General features: G+C 35.4%; 1 protein-coding gene across 4 annotated transcripts in view; it reads left to right on the forward strand.

Moving 5' to 3' along the window:
* The window catches only part of RHOT1 (ras homolog family member T1), a 63,714-nt gene extending 42,775 nt beyond the window's left edge, over positions 1 to 20,939 (forward strand). Inside the window, exons 15-21 of one of the 4 annotated variants that reach the window (XM_012648345.1) lie at positions 863 to 993; positions 1,672 to 1,755; positions 3,963 to 4,082; positions 5,098 to 5,300; positions 6,354 to 6,449; positions 8,103 to 8,225; positions 19,829 to 20,939. In XM_012648345.1, the coding sequence (XP_012503799.1) occupies positions 863 to 993; positions 1,672 to 1,755; positions 3,963 to 4,082; positions 5,098 to 5,300; positions 6,354 to 6,449; positions 8,103 to 8,225; positions 19,829 to 19,946 (875 nt within the window). In that variant the 3' untranslated portion in view covers positions 19,947 to 20,939. The remainder of the gene's footprint in view (positions 1 to 862; positions 994 to 1,671; positions 1,756 to 3,962; positions 4,083 to 5,097; positions 5,301 to 6,353; positions 6,450 to 8,102; positions 8,226 to 19,828) is intronic. The other 3 variants (XM_012648346.1, XM_012648347.1, XM_012648348.1) reach the window with 3 other exon arrangements.
* Positions 20,940 to 23,980: the final 3,041 nt, after the last annotated feature.

A 23,980-nucleotide genomic window follows, 5' to 3' on the forward strand; every position in this document is an offset into this window, starting at 1 on the left:
ACCTCCCACCCCACCCCCTGGAATAATTGTCTTCCATGAAACTGGTCCCTGGTGCCAAAAAGGTTCAGGACTGCTGCTTTAAAGTTCTTAACCAATTAGACGGTATTTGATTTAGCATCAGAGGGTAAGAAACTAATCACTAGCCAACAGTGAAGTTCGTTCACTCAAAAACGTATTATCAACGTCTTTCTATATCAATAAATATACTTTTATATATCTTAATGTTAAATAATGTATCATTATACAGATATTATATAATTTTCAGTCTTTGCTACTATCAGTAGAGCCTCTGGTGAGGACTGTAGTAGTTGAATCTTTGAGTATAACTTAAGGAGTTCTCTTCACCTCAGGAAGAGATGACACGTCATCCTGATAACAGCATTGTTTCCTGGCCTGCCTCTTCTACGGTTTACGTTCGAAAGACCAGTTAACCCAGAGTCTATGTCCCTTTTCCGTATGTAGATACAGCTCCAAGAGAGTACAGATTTGAAATAGCCTCTTCTAGTTTGTAATTTATGATAATTTATCCCAGAAGAAATTAGATGGGATAAAATGTTGGATATATTCATTGTAATTTTCATTCATTTGTAGGATATTTTATTTATGGTGATAAAAATGTTTGGTTACTAGAAATTCGCTTTACAGTCAACTTTCAGAAATGCATCTTTTCTACGAAGTTAGGCCCTTCTGCATTATATTTAGTACTTTACTCACATCCAGCTTAACGATCATACAGTATGTTTGTTTATAGATCAGACACTTCACAAAAGTTATACATAGCAATACCCTACTTTGCAAAAGGTAGAATAGAGAGGTTCAGTGAATCTAAGTGGTACATATTTAGTGGTTTTTTTCTTTTTAGTAACAAGAGATAAAAAAATAGACCTGCAGAAAAAACAGACTCAAAGAAATGTGTTCAGATGTAATGTAATTGGAATGAAAAACTGTGGGAAAAGTGGAGTTCTTCAGGCTCTTCTTGGAAGAAACTTAATGGTAAGAGGTCTCAGAAAATAGAACTATATCCAACAAATTTTTATAGTCACAAATTTACATAATATTTTCATAGCTATTAACATTTTTAGATGATTTCTAGAACTCAGTGGCCTGCAATATGTTCGTAAAGTACAATCTAAATGTAACAGTAATCTTGTTGAACTATCTTTGTTTCATTGGTATTAGCTATCATTCGTCTTTTTTTTTTAACCAGTGTCTAGATGGGGATTAAATGACTACACATGTGAAAGCACCTAACACAGTCCTTGGCATGAAGTAAATGCACAGTAAATATTTTGAATTGAATACTGATAACTAGTTCTAACTACTTCCTTGAGTAAGAAGACTAATGTGTTTCCAGATGGGTTTTATATCAGACCGAATTAGAGTATAATGAGGATTACCAGTAGGTGGCTCTAGAGTATATTTTCAATAATGCATATAGCTTCCTTCCCTTTCAGCTACTGCTTGCACTTTATGCAGAACAAATACATCTTTTGTGTTAGATCTTAAGAACTAAGAAACATAAAATCAATATCTCCTTTGTACTGGTAAATAGTACATAGTGTAGAAAAGAATGCCCTTTTATTTATAACACACCCACATGTACACACAGAGCTGTATGTATTGATGAAAACCAGTTACCGTAAATATTGAGATTTTTGGTTCTGTTTTCAGAGGCAGAAGAAAATTCGTGATGATCATAAATCCTACTATGCAATTAACACTGTTTATGTATATGGACAAGAGAAATACTTGTTGGTAAGAAATTCTATGGCATATAAAGATTATTAATTATTGGGTACATTTTTAATGACTCTGAAAACAAACTGGTTTTAAATTAATGGGTATACATAGAACTTGTGTATTTTTTTCCACCTTGTTTATGCATTGGAATTCTAATTCTTTTTTTTTTTTTTTTTTGAGACAGAGTCTCATTGTGTTGCCCGGGCTAGAGTGCTGTGGCGTCCTAGCTCACAGCAACCTCAAACTCCTGGGCTCAAACAATCCTTCTGTCTCAGCCTCCCGAGTAGCTGGGACTACAGGCATGCACCACCATGCCCGGCTGAGTTTTTCTATATATTTTTAGTTGTCCGATTCCTTTCTTTCTATTTTTAGTAGAGACGGGGTCTCGCTCTTGCTCAGGCTGGTTTCGAACTCCTGAGCTCAAACAATCCGCCCCCCTTGGCCTCCCAGAGTGCTAGGATTACAGGCGTGAGCCACCGAGCCCGGCCGAATTCTAATTCTTTGGATCTGTGTGGTGATTACATAGGTATAGATATAAGTAAAAGTTCATCTATTTGTGCACTTACTTGTATGTTAACTATACCATAATAAGAAAGTAAAAAAAAAAAAATTAAGGCCAGGCACAGTGTCTCATGCCTGTAATCCCAGCACTTTTGGAGGTCAAGGTGGGTAGATTGCTTGAGCCCAGGAGTTCAAGACCAGCCTGGGCAATATAGCAAGACCCTTTTCTACCAAATATAAAAAAAAAAAACCTGAATGTGGTGGCACACGCCCATAGTCCTAGCTGCTTGGGAGGCTGAGGCAGAAGGATTGCTTGAGCCCAGGAATTCAGGGTTACAGGAGCTATGATCACACCATTGCACTCCAGCCTGGACAACGGAGCGAGACTCTGTCACAAAAAAAAGAAAGGAAAAGGAAAAAAACATACCAAAAATACTGCCCCTTTACTGTTTCTTCCATTTCTATTTTTTAAAAAATATTTCCAATATTTCCTCTACTATTGACTAGAAATTAATATGAAAACAGTGCTAGTGCTTAGTAGTTTATAATCTGAATCAAATTTATTTAGCAGGGAGGAATAAATTCAACAAATGTGTTAACCTAAAAAAATTTATGAAGGAAGAGTCTGACTGAAAAGATGACTATGAAATATAGTAGAAAGGTTATATACTCTCCTTGGATCCAGTCATATTTCAGCTTCAACCCTGGTCCACCATTATTGTGTGACCTCGGGCAAGTGGCTTACTCTCTCTAGCCTGAATTTCTTATTGTTAGCTAACATGAGATGCTCCTAACAAGTGATAAGTACTAGAAATAGTTCACTGTCCTTTGTTTTATTTTTGTAAATAGTTTATTTTGCCAGATGATCACATTGAATTTTATATATACTTTATGATAAAAGTTTATCAGTTTCTTATTAATCCTTGTTTGTCTCCTGTTTTTTCCCGATAAGTATAGTTCTGCATATTGGGTACTCAGCTAATATTGTTGACCGCTAGTTTTCCTGTTTTCTTATTCTTACACCAGTCTTTACAAATTCATATCTTTCATGTCTCTGACTATACATGGTATAGTAGTGTTCTATTTGGAATATATTGAGTCACTTCTGACTGTAAGTGTCCCCTTTCATCTTCTCAACAAGGACACACTCTCTTATATAACTAACTCAGTACTGAGTTTTGCTCTTGTTGGATCATTATCATCTCACAGATGGGATATTTAAGAGGTTTTATAATAAACATTGAAAAAAGTAGGCAGTGAAGTAGAACAAAATGACTTTAGTGTCAAGATTTATTTGCTTTGTGTTTTCAATTAGTGGGGAGAAAAGGTAGTGTGGTAGAAAGAAAATAGACTTGGGAATCATCTGAGTTCAGATATTGGTCTGATGACTTCTTAGATGTGTTACCCTGGGCAGTTGACTTAATCTTTCTAGCCTGAATCTTTATCTGTAGAATGTAAACAATGCATTCAAAGGGCCCATCCCCACAAATTAGCCACTCACTAAACGTTGGTGTCTGTCAAATCTTAATCACCATTTTTAATCTATAGAATCAGAAGATATTTGTTTATCCATACATTGTACTCCAAACAATGGACTGAAAGTTATGCCTAGCTAGTACAATTTTATTAGGAAGTCCAGTTGAGCAAGTACGAAAACATCATGGCTTTATATATCAATATTATGATACTTACATTTCTCATTATCTTTTTCTTTTTACAAGTTGCATGATATCTCAGAATCGGAATTTCTAACTGAGGCTGAGATCATTTGTGATGTTGTGTGCCTGGTATATGATGTCAGTAATCCCAAATCCTTTGAATACTGTGCCAGGATTTTTAAGGTTTGTTGCTCTTACAGACTATGACTAAATATAAAATATGGAGTTTTAATAGAATTGCAGTGTGGTCTTTCCTAACCATAAAAATTCAAGGAAATCATTTGTGGAGCTTTTTAAAAATACCTATTAAATACATCTCTACCCTATCCCTAAAGGTTCTAGTTTTGTTCTGAAGTGGTAGAGTCCCAGACGTATATATTTCTAAAAAAAATTTTCCACATGATTCTAATGTGCATTCCTGATTTAGAACTTTTGTATTAATGGAGGGTCCTCTTGGCTGTTAGAAATGCATATGGATTATATATTGCCAGTTATACCAAGAATAACAGCCATGGTAAGGGGATAAACCAGAAACTTGCAACGCCCATCAGTCACGTCGAGATTATCAACAAGATTTAGCAGGAGTAAAGAGCTATATGTACAAAGGTATTTATTCTAGCATAGCTTTTAATAGCAAAAAACTGGAAATAATCTAGATGGTTAACAATAGGATGATTTACCAAAGTAAGATAAAATAATCTAGTGGAATATTAAGCAGCCATTAAAAATAATAGTTTTGGGTTCTGAAGAACATAGAAGATATAGTATTACATTTTTAAATGGTTATGTCTGGTATGACTGTAGTTATATAGACATATATATAAATGTATATGCTCAAGGACTAGAGGTAATATGAAAAGATGAAAATAGTCTTCATTAGGATGGAAGAATTTAAATGGATTTTTTTAATATTTCAAAATGTTTAATGTGTCTTTTTAATTAAAAAGTGTATTTTAAAAAATTGTAGATAATCTAAAGAATCAATATTGGTCCATTTTGTTATCAGCATTAGAAAAATGGTCCTGGTCTTACTTATGTGAGACTGACCTAGACCACTGCCATTCTTTGCCTTTTGGTTCATTTTCTCTCTTTGAAACTATTGTCGCTTTGCCTATCCAGAGAAAATTTTTTTCTCTTTAATTAAATAGTAGTCTTTAAACTTGTTATCAGATTTTGATTTTGTTTTTTAATTCCATAGCAACACTTTATGGACAGCAGAATACCCTGCTTAATCGTAGCTGCAAAGTCAGACCTGCATGAAGTTAAACAAGAATATAGTATTTCACCTACTGATTTCTGCAGGAAACATAAAATGCCTCCACCGCAAGCCTTCACTTGCAATACTGCCGATGCACCCAGTAAGGATATCTTTGTTAAATTGACAACAATGGCCATGTACCCGTAAGTACTTGCTCTGTCTTCATTTTCATGTTGCATGGTTCATAATAACATTGCATGCCATTATTAGCCATGAGGGGGAAATCTTTGTCACATAGAAGTTGTTCAGCAACAGAAAGAGACTTTTTAATGAGAAGGTACAAATTTGAGTAAATTCAAGTTTGGTTTGGCTGTCATAATAAAATGATGTAAACAATGCTTCTGATGATATTTGCATTTTTTTGAGCAGGCTGTAACTATCTTAATAAGGATAGTACAATAAAACACAGCCCCCCACCCAACATAAAAAGTAGTCTTACTGCAGTAAGTGGGTTTGGCATCATGTTGCTTTATGCTTATAAAGCATTTCAATATGAGCAAAAAGTTTATTTTTATATTTTTCTGTTGATTAATTGACTTTGGGTATGTGAAGGTTTCTGAAATCTTTTATGAATTTATGTGGAAATTATGGGTATGTTTGAGTTCAGTATGTCTTTTTTAAGTGCTGTAAAAAGTAGTTGTAATTTGTAATTTCCACTACGTAAATGTTTTGCATTAAGTGTTAGGAGCCACAAATTTCATGTACATTTATTATATATCTATACATGCATATGCACAAGCACATAACTGTGGTCATCTTTGTAGTTTACTAACTGCCTTAAAATTGCATGGTTCTTATGGCATTCTCCTCAAGTAGTGTGTTTGTATAAATTCTGTTTTGTAACAAAATATTAATAGTTTTTCAGGCAGTGCGTTTCTCAGGACTTTATAGTTTATTTATTCTTATGTTAATCTCTAAATTATTTTTCTTCTTATGAAAACCACAGTATAAAATAGAGTAATAAACATTGCTATAAACCAAGACTGAAGTTTTTAAGAAAGGTATTAATTTGTATAGATTTTTAAAATCAAAGTTAACTCTACTGCTCTTCTATTAACTAATACTTTTAGAATAGGCAACAAATCCTTGAATTTCTATTTGTATTGGAAGACAAGTCATTCCTATTACTATAAGATAAGCAAAACTTTATTTATGTTTTACCTTTGCTTTAAAACTCTCATGTATGTTATCTGCAGAGAGGATCATTACAGAGACAGACTCTCCCGAGACATGGGCAACACTGATAGAATAGAGAATTTGAGAAAAATCTGGGTCTTTCTAAAAACTGCTTTGTAAGTTGCTTTTTCTTTATGATTTCTGTGGGGATTTTGTTGACATTTTCTTATAGGATGACCAAATCTCCTTTCTTGCCGTAATTAACATTTAATAATTATCTAGAAACGCACTGCTTGGTCAGGCTTACTGCCTAACTATATATTATGATGTCTTCTTTGCTATATAAATGTTTTAAATCTTGTAAATAACTGCAACTATGTTTTTAGATCTGCATCTTTAAAAACGTTTTACTATAATTGTGTGTGTGGGTGTGTGTATATGATAAATGTACATACATGGACACTTGTTTATATGGTTAATCCCAAACTACTTCTCATGAAGCATCTCCCTGTTGCTAAGCATACTTTGCATCTCTCCTTTTTGGTGGGTGGAGGCTGGTGTATGTTGAAGAGTCAGATTCAATTTACAAAATAACAGATGGATTCCAGTATGACAGCTGGCAGTGACTTAGTAGCAGTGATATGTTCATCATCACAAGTCAAATTTTAAAAAGGAATGTCTTGAGCCTATAAAAGTTTTTAAAAAAATTAATTCTTGTTTTTCTTCATGTTGGGAATTAGGCATTATTGGGATGCTGCTAATCTCCACAACCATGCCACCGTGTGCTGTGGTCTCATCAGATCTCACAAGCTAAGCCAAGTCAGATTGGGCCAGTCCTTTGACTGAGAAGCCTGTAAAAATGTTCAGGTGTTACAGGAAGTGATGGCATTGATTCATCAGGTGGCGCTCTTCTGAGTGGGTTCTGCGCCAGTATCTCTTCATGGGTGGTGTGATGGCTTTGTATGAATGAGTGGCTTGACCACTGAACAGTCACTGGAGACACCCTACTTTGGTAGTTAGAGCTGAGGTGAAATGGGATATCCCATGTGCCTGCACCAACTAGTGCAACTCCACTCAACCAGAAAGGAGTCAGAAAGCCTTCCCAAATTTCATATCTAATTTCAATTGGATCCATTGCTGATTTTTACATCCTTACCCAGAGTTTCATACTATCATACTTAGGCTGCTGTGTTTTGGTAGCAGATGAAATTAACCCTATATTTTGTTCAAGGAGAAATTTATGAAGCATCTTGATTTCCTTTGGGAGCCAGGGTGCTTGATGAATTAAAGACGATGTTGTTCATATCTTCTTAGGGTTGAATATACTCGTCTTTTGACTCTTTTGTGTATTGTCATTCTTCTCCTTCCTGGTTTTCAGGCATGTGTGTATGCTGAGGGAGGAGAAGGAGGAGGAGGAGGAGGAGGGAATGTTATTTTAAATGCTAGTAAACTTTGTCCTTTTGGCGGGTGCTATGGCTTACTCAGTTTTTCTTTTTATTAATTTAGACGAGGGTGCCATCTATTGCTGTGCATATTTATTCCACTAAAACTCATGTAAAAATAATTCCATCCCCTCTCCAAAAAAAGCAAAAGTGTTAGCTAATTTTCCCTAGATTTTCTATAGGGAGGGAGGAGGAAGCTGTTCCTTTTTATTATGTTTTTGGTAAATGTGGAATTCTGCACAACTTTAGCATGCCCCGCACTGTCCTTTTCCTTTCTACAAAGAGTGTTGCTTATGCCTAAATATTTTTTTTTAAGTTGGCACACCCTGACTTGTGCCATATTTGTAAGTAAGAACTCAACTCCTGTCCTTCTGTGTGTTTTCGCAGCCATGCCCGGTTACGCTGTATGTGCACCTGCAACAGGTGTACATTTTGCATCTGTCAGAACTTCCTCAACTCAGACTTGCTGCAATCTGTAAAGAACAAAATCTTCACTGCAGTTCTTAACAGGTTCTTAACTTTATTTACTGGGTACCAGGCATTCTGTTAAAATACAAAAGAAAAAAATGGATAACTATTTATTATACAGATACTCACTACAGAGACAACAAGCTGACTGAAGCCCAACTAATTTCTACTAAAATTCTCACTGTGATGACAATGTTTAGTTTTGGAAGCATCCTTAATGACGTTTTTAAATTAATAGGTATATTTAAAGGACTATAAAAGAAGATTTTAGATTTTTTTCATAAGGAAGATGGAGTATCTTTATTATTAGATGATAATATGTATAGGGAGATAAAAATCTTTTGGCTGTAAGTGGTAAAAATAGATCATGACTTTTATAGTAAGGAAAAGACACACTGATCCCAAATAAAAGATACTCTGTTATACTATACTCAGCTTATAGTCAATTAATATATCTTATTAAAACCATAGTAATATGAATAGTATTTTGGGTTTGAAAAAAATTTCTATTCTTGAAACCATTCATAATCATAATCTACTTCTACTTTTAAGTACCTGGAGTGTTTATTTGAAAGAACATGGTTTCTAGAAATTAAGATAGTAACTTTAAAGACTCACAGGAACATGGAAAAGAAAAAAAAAAATCTGTACTACTGGCTTTTGAGGTCTTTAAAATTGAGCCAAAAACATTCCTATAAAGTAATATGCTTTTTAAAAAGAAAGAGAAAAAAAGGATATATACATTCCCTCAAAGCAATGAACTTGGAAGGTTATATTCTTATTCTGTTCATGCTACCTTTGTTAAATCAGTTTTATATTTTTGATCATTTAAGAGCCTATGTAATATTAATTTGTATTTGACATCAAATTTGTATGTGTCTAAGGATGAATTAGGTTTTTGAAATCATTTAGAACTCATTGGGAGCTGGGCTTGATTAAAATGGATGATCAAGCTAAATAATAGATTTTGGTTAGAAATAGGTCAGTTGTTTGGCTCACCATTGGACACTCACTGATGGCTAGACTCCAGCTGTATCAAATGATGATACAGTTGTGTTTACTAGCAATATGGTAGATGTGTCTGTGATACAGTGAGTCTGTTTCTTATGTGAGTCAGAAGCAGATTTTGAAGGCATTCTAAGAGTTTCAGTGATGTTTTAAGTGCTAGCAGCTCTGGAATACGAATGCAGCCTCTCGGGTGACTGCTTTGAAGGAATCACCACATTCATTTGGTGGTAAAGTTCTCCCTCTGTCCTTTGAGTGGCATCTTGTAAAGTAGTAACCCAGACAGATTCTCTCATGATGACTGACTGAGAAAATGCAAGGCTAGTTCAAACCAAACAACGTTCAGGAGCTCCAGTGTCGGGATATTAGTGGAAGGGATTCCAGAATTCATCTGGCCTAACCTCCTGTTAGAATGCCTTCCTGCAAGCCTTCCTGAGAGAGTGCTGTTTATCTGCTCATGGCTTTCCTCATTGGAGAGGGTTTTTGCTTTCGCTTTTATTTTTTTTAACTAAAATGTTTTCCCTATAACTTTCTCTCTTTAGTTTTAGTTCTGCCCTTTAGAACAACATACGACTATTCTACTCCCTCTTCAACATAGCAATCCTTCAGACTTTTGAAGACGGCCATCATGTCTCCCCTAATTTTCTCTTCTCCAGGTAGAACTTCCCCATTTCTTTCAGCCTTTTCTTAAATTAGATGGTTTAGTGACCTCATCATTCCTGGTTGTCCTTATCTGAAAGCCCCTTAGGTTTTCACCTCTTAAAAGGTACCACTGAGAATGGATAACAGTGCTCCAAATGTGGTCTGACTAGTCCAGAACAATGGGCAATCATGTTCCACAGTTAGGATAGCACCTGTCTAGTGCATGAATTAACTTTTTAGCAGCCCACACCACTGTTAACATATATTATCTTGGGGTTAATTGAGGGAGATGTCCCCTCCTTTCTAATCGTATATTTGACATTTTTAGTTGACGCTTTGAATCTAAATGCAGATACATATATATCTCTATTAAATGTCATATTCTTTTTGATCCATTTGTTCTAGCTCAGTCATTTCAAACATTATTTCTGTCATTTGTCCCATTATATATCTCTCTCAGCATTGTGTTATTTGCAAATTTGGTAGATATGTCTTATCTTTCAAGTTACTGATAAAAAAATACCCAGAGGTTGGAGAGACAGAAAGAATGCTAAAGCAAGTTAAGTCCTATAGTATTCCACTAGAGCACTCTTTCCCAACATCAGGTTCAGAATTCTTGGGGAAGGATTTTTCAGTCAATTAAAAATATATTATGGGCCGGGCGCAGTGGCTCACGCCTGTAATCCTAGCACTCTGGGAGGCCGAGGTGGGCGGATTGCTCGAGCTCAGGAGTTCGAAACCAGCCTGAGCAAGAGCGAGACCCCATCTCTACCAAAAATAGAAAGAAATTAATTGGACAGCTAAAAATATATAGAAAAAAAAAATTAGCCGGGCATGGTGGGGCATGCCTGTAGTCCCAGCTACTCGGGAGGCTGAGGCAGAAGGATCGCTTGAGCCCAGGAGTTTGAGGTTGCTGTGAGCTAGGCTGACACCACAGCACTCACTCTAGCCTGAGCAAAAGAGTGAGACTCTGTCTCAAAACAAATATATATATATATATATATTATTATCCAGCCCACATTTTATCTTTGTGTCTTATCAGAGGTTTCATGAAGGATTTTTCTAAAATCAGTATATAATTTCTATCACATTCCTCTGATCTACCAATGTTGGCATTATTTAAATAGGAAGTGATATTATTTGATATCTTATTGCTGAACTTACCTTGGCTCCCAGTAATTGCTGATAACAAACCACCTATTTTATTATCTAGTCCAGAAGCTCTTGATTGTCCATAATTACAGATTGATTCATTGTCTGTGTCTCTGGTGACAATTTTATTCCTAGGTCAGTTTAGTCAGCTTCCAGATGAAATAGGGTGGATGTACATTAACACATTGACTGCCGCACTAGAAAAAATTTTTCCTTGGGGCCACTGCGTTTTATTATAAAAATAAAATAAAAACTTCAAAAACAAAACAATCCTTTCTAATTTCATGAAAAATTTGTCATTTTTTTATTGTTTTCTCTACGTGAATTATATGCAGTTAAATTGTCAGTATTAATTATAACAATGAGAACATCAACAAGTAAGGTTTTCATGAACCAACTGTGGAGTTTTGCCCAGGGGGCCAGCCATCATATAACACGTATGCTACTGCATGGCAGCATGAGTTGCTGCACGATGTGGTTCCCATGGTAAAGAGACATGTGAGTTACATATGCTTCATGAGGCCCCTGGCTCAAAACTAGCATGAGTTAAATACAACTCACATGGCAGTTAATATGTTAAATGGATGCACTTGCTCATAGTAAATTATTCTATACAGTGATCCTCAAAGAGAAATCAGTGCATTTTGTCATATCTATTTATAAACTAGAGATAATTTAATGGTAGTGTCAGCACATATCACTGATATCTGGTAATCAAGAATAGAAAGAATGAAAAAGATGAGCAGGGAAACCAGTGTACCTTTCAAAGAACTCCTTCCTTATCCCTGTTAGTATTTCAATCGTTTATTTAATAGATGTATAGTGGAATTTTAGGGGTTCTATATTGAAGTTTCTTCTAGTTGATGAAGGGTAAGTAAGGTAGGTGGGTGGGGGCCAAGACCTCAGTGCCCACAGGGCCTGGATGGATAATGTATATGAATTAAAGTGGCCAAGTTAAAGAAAGAAGGAGAGGGAGGGACTGTGACAGGCCTGGTCTACAAGAGGCCACCACCACCCAGCTCTGGCCTTGTGTTCTTGTGCAGGCCTGCTTTGCCAGGTTTTCTGACTTTACAAGGACTGCAAATCAAGATTTTTATATGAAGTTTCCTGATATTTAGAAAATAATAATCTTAAAAATTATTTAAAAGTACTAATCAGAACAAAGCATGTTTATAGGCCACCAGTTTGCAACCTCAGTCTTAAGGTATGGCCTAGAGTCATGACAGTGGAGGCCTAAAAAAGAACACCTATGGAATGAACATGTCTCTGCTTCCCCCCACCAATATTTTTCTCCTTTCCCATGAAAAATTTGAAAAAAGTATTGGGTGGTGGGATGAAAATGGAACTACTTTTCCCTATTACTTCTCAGGTTTTGGCAGCCTTTGGTGATTGGTCACTACTGGTTTGCCGTGTTAGACATATCTTAATGTTAAATAAGCAGAAGAAAGATTGATTAGCTAAGTAAAAGTCATTTAAGAATTTTTCCCTGTACTTCATTCAATAGAGAGGGTTCCAATTTAACACTAAAGCCTTTGTCTTTAGAAATCAGAACTACCATGGTTAGTGTTTGATTTACAACTGTGAAAGAGCAGTTCTAAAAGGTTTGTCATTTTTAAGTAAAAAGTTTCATTAAATATCTGAAAAGAATTAAATTAGTAGACAAAAATTCATACATGCTGATCTCAAATTAATGCATTGTTTTAGTATGCTTGTAAAAATTTTGGTCGCTGAAATAGAAATTTCTACCGTATATAATACATGTTTGAGGCCACATTCTCCTGCTACCCTACTGCCCCCTAACCCCCTCTTTGATTTATTCATTCAGAATATTTAAGTACCTACTTTGGATAAGAACCTCCTTGCTGTGAACTGAGACAAAATTTGAAGATGAAGAAGACATATACCTGCCTTTAAATACTCTTCTAAATAATGTCACTAAAAAAATTTTTTCGAACTTTGGTTACATTTTCAGTGACCCTAGTCCCTCATGTAAAAAAGAAAGTGCTGTAACCTGATCATGAGTTTAGGTAGTTTCAACAGGTTAATTTCTGAAACTGTTTTTACTCTTTTGCTGGAAAAAATTAAGTCTTTTCTTGAGTTTATTTACTGACACTACATATTTAAATCTGTACTAATAATTTTTTTCTTTCTAATTTAATTGAATGTATATTGATTTCAACATGTGAGAGTAATATTAGACTAAACACACATCTGTCTCACATGTAACTTTACTTTGTATTTTGCTAATTATGGTTTCACTCTTAGATCTGGATAGGTTTATGTTTTTCTTTAGAATAACATGAATAATTGGAATTATTTGAATTTAAATTCAGTTGGAGGATGATTAATATGTGGTCAGATGATTTTAATCTTTGGGAATGCTTTCATTTCAAATGGTATTAATCATGTTACAGGGGAAAAATACCTTCTCAGTATATTTTAATTTTTGAATACCTTTTAAATCTGAAAGTGATAAAACGATTATGTAGGAATGAGCTTGATTGTTGGTTTGAACTACCCAGGATTTTTATTTATTAAGTATTTATTACTCTGACTTGAGAACACTCCTACTTTGCATGAGAATGTTACTGTATTTTAGTGTGCTGTGAACTTTAATTTGTCCTTTCCTTTAGGTGTTCGTTTTCGTTTGTGTGTGCCACTTGGTCACTTTTTTAATCCTCTCAATCTCTTTCCCAGCTAGGTTTCTGTGTGTAACCCCACCACTTCTCCTAACCTATAATTTAATTAAAATTGTTTATTTATAATTTATCATTTTCGTGTGATTTCCTTTGGTGCATATTTGATTTTAGTATTTCTAACATTCCATTTTATTATTTGCATTAACTGTGTAAGTTGTTTATTCATGTTACTTCTTAAGTTTGGTAGCAGCATTTTACTTTGGTAACCAAGTATATAATTCATACTGAATTTTTACAGAGACTCAAAGGGATGATGGATAGTCGTAGTACCCATTGTAATTTTTACCCTATTTTTAATGTATTTTTAATTGAATATATGTACATTTATTTCAAGGCACTTCATGTACCCTTGCATTCGTCACCCAAGTTCCTTCTTTATGCATTTTGAACTCATGTTGCTTAATATAGGAGCCCTTTTTTGAAGAAAGGGTTTTATTATTGTCAGACCAAAAAGAACTGCTTTTTCGTAGGATTGCCTTATGAAGAGGTTAGTGTCCTGGGAATCTTAATGCTGTTAGGTATTTAGAATCTAAGAGTTCTTAGGATATTATGTTATAGTAAAATATTGTATCAAGGAAGTCCTGTTTTAGTTTCTTATGAAACTTCTATGTTCCCTTGTATGAAAGTCCTTACAAGGCTGTTCTTTGAATTTGTATACATAGCCATAAATTTAAAATTATATAAGAGTTTCTATGATAGATTCTCATTAAGTAAGCTGCTGCTGCTTACAATTTTTAAATTTTTGCTATTTGGTTGGTATATTAAAGGACATGAGAGAGTGGAGTTTGCCTAATCTGATCTTTAAGTATCAGTAGTTAACATACAGATATTAGAGCATTTTCTATGTATCTTTTATTATCTATAATTTCGGATTTTCCTAATGCTTGGTAAAGCATTCCTTGACATTGGTGCACACCTAGGTCCTTTTTCAACATGTATTACTATTTAGGCATGCTCAGTTAACAGCTTGCTTATGATTTGTGTTGCAGTTCATCTTTGTTAAACATTGTATATAAATTTCTTAATCTATTTTGAGAAATATCTTATTAGAATATTCATGCCTACTAGTTCAATTAAGGAAATTGTCATTATTAAAATTATTACTAGCAGTAGTGGTATTATTATTAGAAATAAAAATAGAAAATACTTTACCAGATAGAAACATTTAGAGGAATAAAAAAGCAGGGAGGTCCAGAAGACATTTTTTAAAAATGGAATATTTAAAGACAGAAAACTTAACTGTAGTTTTGATGACCTCAGTACAGTTTTCAACTTGAGGTATGTAATTGCAAATAAGAGCAAGCTATATATGATAGCTCTGTGCCCCAGTAACTTTAGGTACTCATGTATTACAGTTATATCGGCTGTTTCAGAGTATTATCTTAAAAGTTTATACCTGAGATTTATATATATAAAATTAGAAGACAATTCATGTTAGTGCATTTGTGCATCTCTTAGTTGATTGGAAAGGATAACATGGCAAGATAAGAGGGATGAAAAATAGGAAATTCAAATTCATTTCTGAGAAGTTACATGGGAAGACCGATAAAAGTGACAGTTTAGCTGGAGCCACTCTGAGGAAAGTCTCTTAGCTTTGGTGCTGTTGAGTCCTATGTTTTTTTCCTCTTTATAATTACTTGCAGTCTAAGATAAGGTTAATTGATATCTGAAGCTTTCTAAATTCTTTCCCTTCTTCAAGTTCTAATTTTTGCAGACTTTTAGATCTCCACAGTATAGTTTTTATACCTCACATGTAAACTCATGTGACAGATTATAAAAAAACAATTTCAACTAGAGTATTAAAAATACCCTATTTGGGAATAACTAGAATGGATTTAATTCCCTGAACCCTTTAGGATTTGATACTTTACATTTCTAAATATTACAATTGATAACATTTGCTTTATTTATTATTAGTTAAATACATTAAGTCAATAAAGGTTTTAATTCATGTTCTTATATTCACCATCAATTATAAAATTAATCAAAAGCCTTTTTTAAAGTATGCCTTTTTTAAAGTATTCAGTGCAAAGGTACACAGGAATTTTGGTCACCCTATATATGCCTTGTGTGACTATTCACACAAACAATTCTTCATTTAATTCTTTATTGCCTGAATTTTGAAACATTTTCTTCTCTCACCATTATTAAGCAGCGGCCTTAGTAATACCCAAGTCCGAACATGTCAAGTGGCTCCCACACCTATGTCAAGGAGATCTTGATGGCTGATATATGTTTGCATCCTCAGCACTTCTAAGCCAGAAGGCCAGCATCCCAGACACAGGAATTTTCCACCTAAAAACTCGATAACTCTGACAAGTTGCAAATGATTAGTTAGTGTTATATTCTAGCATTTAGTAATTATTTCTTATGTTCTGAAAAGAGATATTGCTGCACTAAATGATCTTATTCCACATAGAATAGGAAAATTTGATGATTCCTATATACTACTAGGTAAAAAAGAGAACTTCTACACATATACACAGAAATACACATTTTTGACCCTGTAATATTAATTTCTGAAGTTTATCCTAAGGAAAATATCCTAAATATAGAGAAAAATCTTATGTAGAAAGATATTCCATCACTTTTTAAATAGTCATCAATAAATGGAGATAGCCTACAATATAAGAATGAAATATAATCCAGCTATTTAAAATGTTTCCATAATCAGGTGGGGTTCAGTAGCTCATACCTATAATCCTAGCACTTTGGGAGGCTGAAGTGGAAGGATCACTTGAGGCCAGGAGTTCAAGACCAGTCTGAGCAACATAGAAAGACCCTGTCTCTTCAAAAAGTTTAAAAATTAGCCAGGCATGGTAGTATGTGCCAGTTGTCCCAGCTACTTAGGAGGCTGAGGCTAAGACAGGAGGATCACTTAAGCCCAGGAGTTTGAAGCTACAGTGAGCTATGATCATGCCACTACACTCTAGCCTGGGCAGCAGAGCAAGATGCTGTCTCAAAAAAAAAAAAAAAAGTTTCCATAATTGATGGAAAATTTGGGAAAAAATATATAAATTACACACATTATGTTTGCAGCTATGTAAAAATTACATAGAAAAAGCCTAAAAGGAAATACCTGAAATTTTAATTAGTTGTCCTTGGTGACAAGACTTGGTGATTTTCTTTCTCTTCTTACTTTGCTTTTTTTCCATAGATTTTCTGAGAGGTATATATTATCTTTTTTATATTTGAAAAGAAAGTAAATTTAAAAAGAAAGAAAAACTATGCAATAAGATATTATAATTTACTCAAAGATGATTATTTTGTGTGTCATTTTGTAAGAATTATGCTTTTGAATTGTGGAAGAATTATTTCTGCTTAAGTTTAGAATCGAACCAGAAAGCAGCTTTATAAAACTGTTACTCTGCCTCTGTTTGAGAACTGAAATGACAAATATGAATCCATTTTTGATACTCATGGGTTACAGTTAAGATCACATTATTCTCTATTCGGGTGGTGTCAGTTAGCTAAGCAATGACAAATGTGCCATCCATTATAAATGCTTTCCTTTTTATAAATAGAGTCTGGTAGTGCAGCTTTTAAATGCACGTGATAAAGGCATAAAATAGTTCTCTAAGTAGCTTTCTATGTCCTAAAGTGTCTTAAACAACTACTGTAACATTGATGGAGCCATTGGAATATATTTTGAGTTAATAGTTACTTGAAGTTTTAAACTAGCTGTATCTTGAACATGTATCTATATTGATCTTGAAATGCTGAAGAAAACTAAGCAATAAAGTCAGTCAGAATATACTAGTTCATGAATGATAATACATTTTAAAACACAACAAAGGGAGCTGTGTGAAACAAATATCCATATTTGAAGACTATTTATGAGAAATCATTTTGACTCATTTTAAGTTGATTATTTAAGCTAGCTTAAATCCTAATCCCTTTCTCCCCCTAAGATTAAAAAAAAGTAAAAATTAAAAAACAAAACCCAAATGTCCAACAGTGAAGATGCATGATAATCACAGGGAGACCAAAGCTGAAGCAAAAGCTCTTCTGTACTTTTAGGCTATGTTCTCACTTTAAATTCTACACATCTCTGTTGACTTGGAGTTGTAAACTTTGTTGCTTTCTTCAGGGTCCATATTGGTCTGAGTTTGGGGTGTTGGACTCAATTTTTCACAGACGTATGTTTGTAGTTTTTGCTAGTTTGAAATTATAAGCATCTATAAACTTCATGACTAACAGTCGTTAACCTCATTTCAAATGAATACTTATGGTTGCCACATGTCAGGTACTGCTTATGGTATTGGTTTCAAGGACTTCTCTTAGTGTTTCAGATATACCAAGACCAGCCTCAGAGGGATATTTAGAGAATGTATATAATAGCTTTAGGTTTCCTTGTCTGGTGTGTGAATGTTTTAAAAGAGTACATATAGATAGAATTTCTTTTAAGTTTGGCAATTTGCTATAGAATACATTTATTTTAAATATAGAAAGCACAAGATGCATCATATAGGGTGGCAACTCAATTTATGTGTGGGATATATAATTGAGAGATGTTATTTTGAGTCCCCTTCTTTTGTGAGCTCTGCTGTGAACTGCAAACTGTATGCATGTGTATAAAAGGTTAAGAGCCCGGGTAGCTGAGTGGGGTGCCATGCTGTTAGCAGACGACGAAGGCAGTATTACTCATCAGGTGCACGCCGTCAGCTCTGTAGAAGATTCTATCTTCATGGAGTCATCCCATGGTCCACTTTTTCTTGAAGCCAGGTAACATTTCCCACAACCAATGGGTTGGCCTTGTTGGAGCTTTTCCAACTGGAAAAAAAAAAACCTAAATATTCTCTCCCCTAACTTTTTTTTTTTTTAATAAAACATTGCCTGTTAGAAGAACTAACTTGAAGGTAGGAGTTATCACTTTGCTTTGTTAAAAATAATTATGTGAGGAGTGATTTTTTTTCTTTAATAGAAACTGGTAAGGATAAGAAATTGGAGTGTTGTGTGTTGCTTTGCCATGGTGATAAGCATGGAGCACTCTGACTTGTGTTGTATAACAGATTTGTTTCTAGGGATGTACAGACTGAATTTTGTGATGACTAATCTCATCATTCTGTGACTATTACTGAGGCAAAGTAGTTTTATGCAATTTGAATTCTTGGTTCTTAACTCTTTTGCATGTGTCAGTGTCTTAGTCTTTTAATGACGTCTGACTTTTGCTTCAAATCTGTTTGTTTAACTTAGTTGTAAAATAACCTAAACTAGACAGCTTCTCTAAGCTCTTAATTCTGTAAGTTTTCTACATCACCTCAATTGTGTTCATTTATCTAAGACATCAGTGACAATTTGAATAAAATGTTCGGACCTTTGCTTTAAAGCTTTATCCTCTTGGTGGTAAGCTGTCATACTTGAGACTCTTGAGGGTGCTTAGCAGTGTTATTAACTGAGCATGCTCACAACTCAGTGTGTGGTACAGGCTGCCCCTGTTCTTGTCATGCATAATTTGGCTTCTTTTATGTCATTATCTTTCAATCCATTGTGTTGCATCATGTCCTTTAGTTGGTACCATTATCACTGCCTGTCTGACTAACACCAGGGTTTGGTTTTTTTTTCTCTTTAATTAGCAGTAACCAAATTAATGCAAACTGGTAAACCTTTTCCTCCCACTTTGGGATTTTTTTTGGTAAATTTTTATGGGGCTCAATATTTCCAAAGTTAACTTTAATTGTCGCTCTTAGAAAAGTATTATCACTTGTCGCTTAACTGCTTACAAAATAGCTTTCAGTTTGTGGGGACAGGAGATTTCATATTATCTAAGTTCCATAAATAGACCCTCAAAATTGTGAGAACTCATTTTGAAGGACCGTGGTGGTAGTAAAAAGTGGTAGGTTGATTTGTCTAACATCTTCATTTCCCATGTGAAGAAAATGTGTAAAATTTTAGATGTCTACTCTCAAGTAATAGCTAATTGCAAAGACATTTGTCTTTAGTAATGTCTACGTTATATCATTTTCTTAAGGTAATGATTAAGCAATGTACACATGGCTATATTGATAAATGTTTTTGGTGAGCATTACTGTATGCAATTGGCCTGACAAGTGTGCTAATACTTCCCTAAAGTAGACTGTTACATAACTGGTGTAAGATTTTCATACTAATCATGTTTTAAATATTAATTATATTTTCTGACTACAGGCACGTGACACAAGCTGACCTCAAGAGCTCCACATTTTGGCTTCGAGCAAGTTTTGGTGCTACTGTTTTTGCAGTTTTGGGCTTTGCTATGTACAAAGCATTATTGAAACAACGATGATTAAAAAAAAATACTGGCCCTACCAAAAACAAATACTTTTATGTACATTCTGAATGCTTTAAATTCTGCTAGAAATATTGAGATATTTATACATGCAGAGTTACTTTATTAATATTTGTAATTCATGCATAAGAGTATTTTAATGATAGTTATAACTGCAATATTGGCTAGCATATGGAAAGAAAAGAACTAACAGCCAAACTAAAATGGCTAAATTTCAGAGGCCAAAAGGGAATATTTTGTAAATAATGTACATATTCAAGCAAGATACGGTCTCCCAACCTGAGTACTAGAAATGACATTTCTAGACGTTTCTACATGGTATTGTTAGTGCTCACTTGGCTCAATCTCCTAGTTCTAAATCAGCCCAGAGATTGTATTTACTCATGGATCACTTATTTATTTCACATTACTCAGAATGATCCTTTGGGTTCTATCAGTACATGAGGCACAATTTGCCATTTTCTCTCCGTTTTTGAAAATACACAAGCCAGTGTCAGCTTACCAACATGACTTTCTTTCAGTCACTTCTGGTAGGCCAGCCTTGAAGCCATCGTTAAGTCTAGAAAATTGTATAGCTGAGTGTGAGATTCTTTGAAGAAAGAAATAAGGTAAAAGCGATTAGCAGAGGTGTTATCTATGTGATTACGTTGCTTCCTTTGTCAGTATGTTGAATTTTATAGCCCTTTCAATCAAATGAGAAAAACAATTTGTATATTATCAATGTTTTTAGTTTAAATAAAGAGTCCCCCTTACTACTGTTGAATTTCCTCCCAAAGTGTAAATCATTCTATATTGGCTGTGTCTGTTATAGTATATTGCAGTAGCTGCATGTGTCATGAAGTGTGTTCTATATCTGGCTAGGATAACCTAGAGGCAGCACTTTTTTTAATGATAAAGTAAATCTAATGAATATAAACTCTCACGATAAACCTATTTTTTCCATCATCAACCTTTTCAAGTATTTAAATAAATAACTACTGTGTACTGTGACCTTGAGTTTTTTGTCATACGAAGTAAATATTACTGTATAGATGCGAGTGAAGTCCTCTGGTTTCTAGCTTTCTTACATTGAAAATTATTTTTTACATAAAAAGATAATACTAGGAAAGAAGTCAAGTATGATTTATATATGTAAGAGGAAATCTATTGAAAAGTTGCGGGGAAATCTATTCTTAGAAAGGGCCAAGTGTTTTCCCCTACACACACCTGATTGATGTGGTTTCTGCTATAATGTGCAGGTTCATTTTCTCCTTTAACAGGATTTTTCCTTTGTTGTTCTGAGGGACGTTTTCTTGCAAGATCACACTTCTTGAGCAACTAGTGACAGTGTAACTTACTAGCTATAAGCTTGTAAAATAATATATACCATATTTACTTGCATATTCCCTGTCTCTCCCCTCCCCCATTTCCTTTCTGAGTTTGAGGAAAAGGAAAATAAAGCAGAAATCTGGTAACGCTTCATTTTTATTGTTTTCTCAGCATTTCCCAGATAAATTTGTTAGTTTTATGTCTTTCAGTGACAATGAATTCTTTCCTCCCAAGTCCTTTTCTGTTTTGACTGAAATATTGCTTTAAATGAATATGCCTTGTAGACTGTTAGGATTTTGAGAAACAGAAGAAAGAAAGTTGTTTACCAAGAGCTGAAAAGTGGTGTGTTCACACATTTGAGTTCTCACAAGAAGGCAGAGGGCAGCTGCCCTGCCTTGCGCCTACTCTGGGCCGTCCCCTCACCACGCCCAGCTGCTGTCCCCTTCTGTCAGTCAGTCCGGGCGGGGCGGGTCAGCGGAAGGAAAGCTCGCTGCTTTCTCCGCTTTAACCTACAGGCGCATGTGGATATTTTTCTTTATTTCACGTCCACTTTAGAGCTGAATGTGGGAAAATACGTGAACACAATAATAGGTTTCTTCTGGCTTTTAAAACAGTTCACTCAGGAGACGCAAACTGTAAGAGTACTGAGGAAAAATGAGGAAAATAGGAACTCGAGGATTGAAAGGAAATCTTTCACTTTATACCCATTGCATTATCTTTTAAATGGACAATTCTGAGGCTGCTACAGTGTTTTAGTGAGTAATAAAGCAGTCGTGTGAAGAAACATCACTTCGAACGTTTGTAGTCCTGTGGCATGATGCAGTCACTTAGCTTGACTTAGCACATCAGGGGCCTGTTGCTTGCCATTTGTGTCTTTCACATTTGACCAAAAAATGAGAAATTTCCCACATCGTTGGTGATAACAGTACTACAGTAGGAGTGGGCTCTAATGTTAGAGTCTGGGGAGCACATAACCATTCCGAAATGGCCTATGAGAGAAGAAGTAGGAGGGCTGTGGCTATCTGTGCACACCTGCACCTCATCTGTCAGCAGAGAGCACCAGAGAGGAAATATACTGGAGAGCCAGTCTCGACAGCCGGGGTTAGCTCTGATGCCCCTTTGTCTGAACTGCACTAATAAGGGTCAGTATAAAGATGTCCTTACATGTTCAAAGCTTAAAAGTGTGTGAACTAGTTCTCATTAACATGTTTATTTATTTGGCATAATACTTTATTATTTTTTATTTTTATTTTTTTAAGAGGATCTCACTGTGTCGCCCAGGCTGGAGTGCAGCAGCACGATCTTGGCTCACTGTAACCTTGAACTCTTGGGCTCAAGCACTCCTCTTGCCTCAGTCTCCTGAGTAGCTGCGATCACAGGCATGCGCCACCACACCATACTTTAATATTTAACAGTCCAGGCCAGGCACGGTGGCTAATGCCTATAATCCCAGCACTTTGGGAGGCCAAGGCAGAAGGATCGCTTGATCCTACGAGTTCGAGACCAGCCTGGGCAACATAGCAAGACCCCATCTCTACAACAAAAATTTTAAAAATCAACCCTTCTGGCCGGGCGCGGTGGCTCACGCCTGTAATCCTAGCACTCTGGGAGGCCAAGGGGGGCGGATTGTTTGAGCTCAGGAGTTCGAAACCAGCCTGAGCAAGAGCGAGACCCCATCTCTACTAAAAATACAAAGAAATTAATCGGACAACTAAAAATATATAGAAAAACTTAGCCGGGCATGGTGGTGCATGCCTGTAGTCCCAGCTACTCGGGAGGCTGAGGCAGAAGGATCGATTGAGCCCAGGAGTTTGAGGTTGCTGTGAGCTAGGCTGACGCCACGGCACTCACTCTAGCCTGGGCAAAAGAGTGAGACTCTGTCTCAAAAAAAAAAAAAACATTTGATACTTTTGCAACTACTCAACTCTGGTATGGCATGAAAGCAGTCATAGACAATATATAAACAAATGAATATGACTGTATTCTAATAAAACTTTATTTATAGACACTGGAATCTGTATTTCATATTATTTTTATGTGCCAAAAAAATTTTTTTGAGATAGAGTCTCACTGTCACCCTGGGTAAAGTGCAGTGGCATCATCATAGCTCACAGCAACCTCACACTCCTGGGCTCAAGCGATCCTTCTGCCTCAGCTTCCCGAGCAGCTGGGACTACAGGTGTGCGCCACGATACCTAGCTAATTTTTCTACTTTTTGTAGAGTAGTGTAGGGCATGAGCCACTGTGCCTAGCCCACAAAATATTCTTATTTTGATTTTTCTTAACCATTTAAAAATGTAGAAACCAGGCCTAGTGCGGTGGCTCATGCCTGTAATCCCAGCACTTTGGGAGGACGAAGCAGGAGGATCACTGGGGATCAGCAGTTCAGGACCAGCCTGGGCAACATTGCAAGGCCCTGACTTGACAAAAATAAATAAATAAAATGAAATTTAAAAACTTTTTAAAAATTTAAAATTAGCCAGGCATGGTGATGCATACCTATAGTCCCAGCTACTCAGGAGGCTGAGGGAGGAGATTGCTTGAGCCCACGAATTGGAGGTTATGGTGAGCTGTGATCACAGTAAGACCCTCTCTCTAAAAAACAAAATTAAATTAAAATATTATTTTTTAAAAAGTAGAAACTATTCTTAGCTCACAGACTATACAAAAACTGACAGCCAGGTTTGATCAATGCCTGGTGTAACTGAGGAAAACATAGTAGT

The sequence above is a fragment of the Propithecus coquereli genome, unplaced genomic scaffold (assembly GCF_000956105.1).
Source record: "Propithecus coquereli isolate 6110/MARCELLA unplaced genomic scaffold, Pcoq_1.0 Scaffold281, whole genome shotgun sequence".
NCBI lineage: Eukaryota > Metazoa > Chordata > Mammalia > Primates > Indriidae > Propithecus > Propithecus coquereli.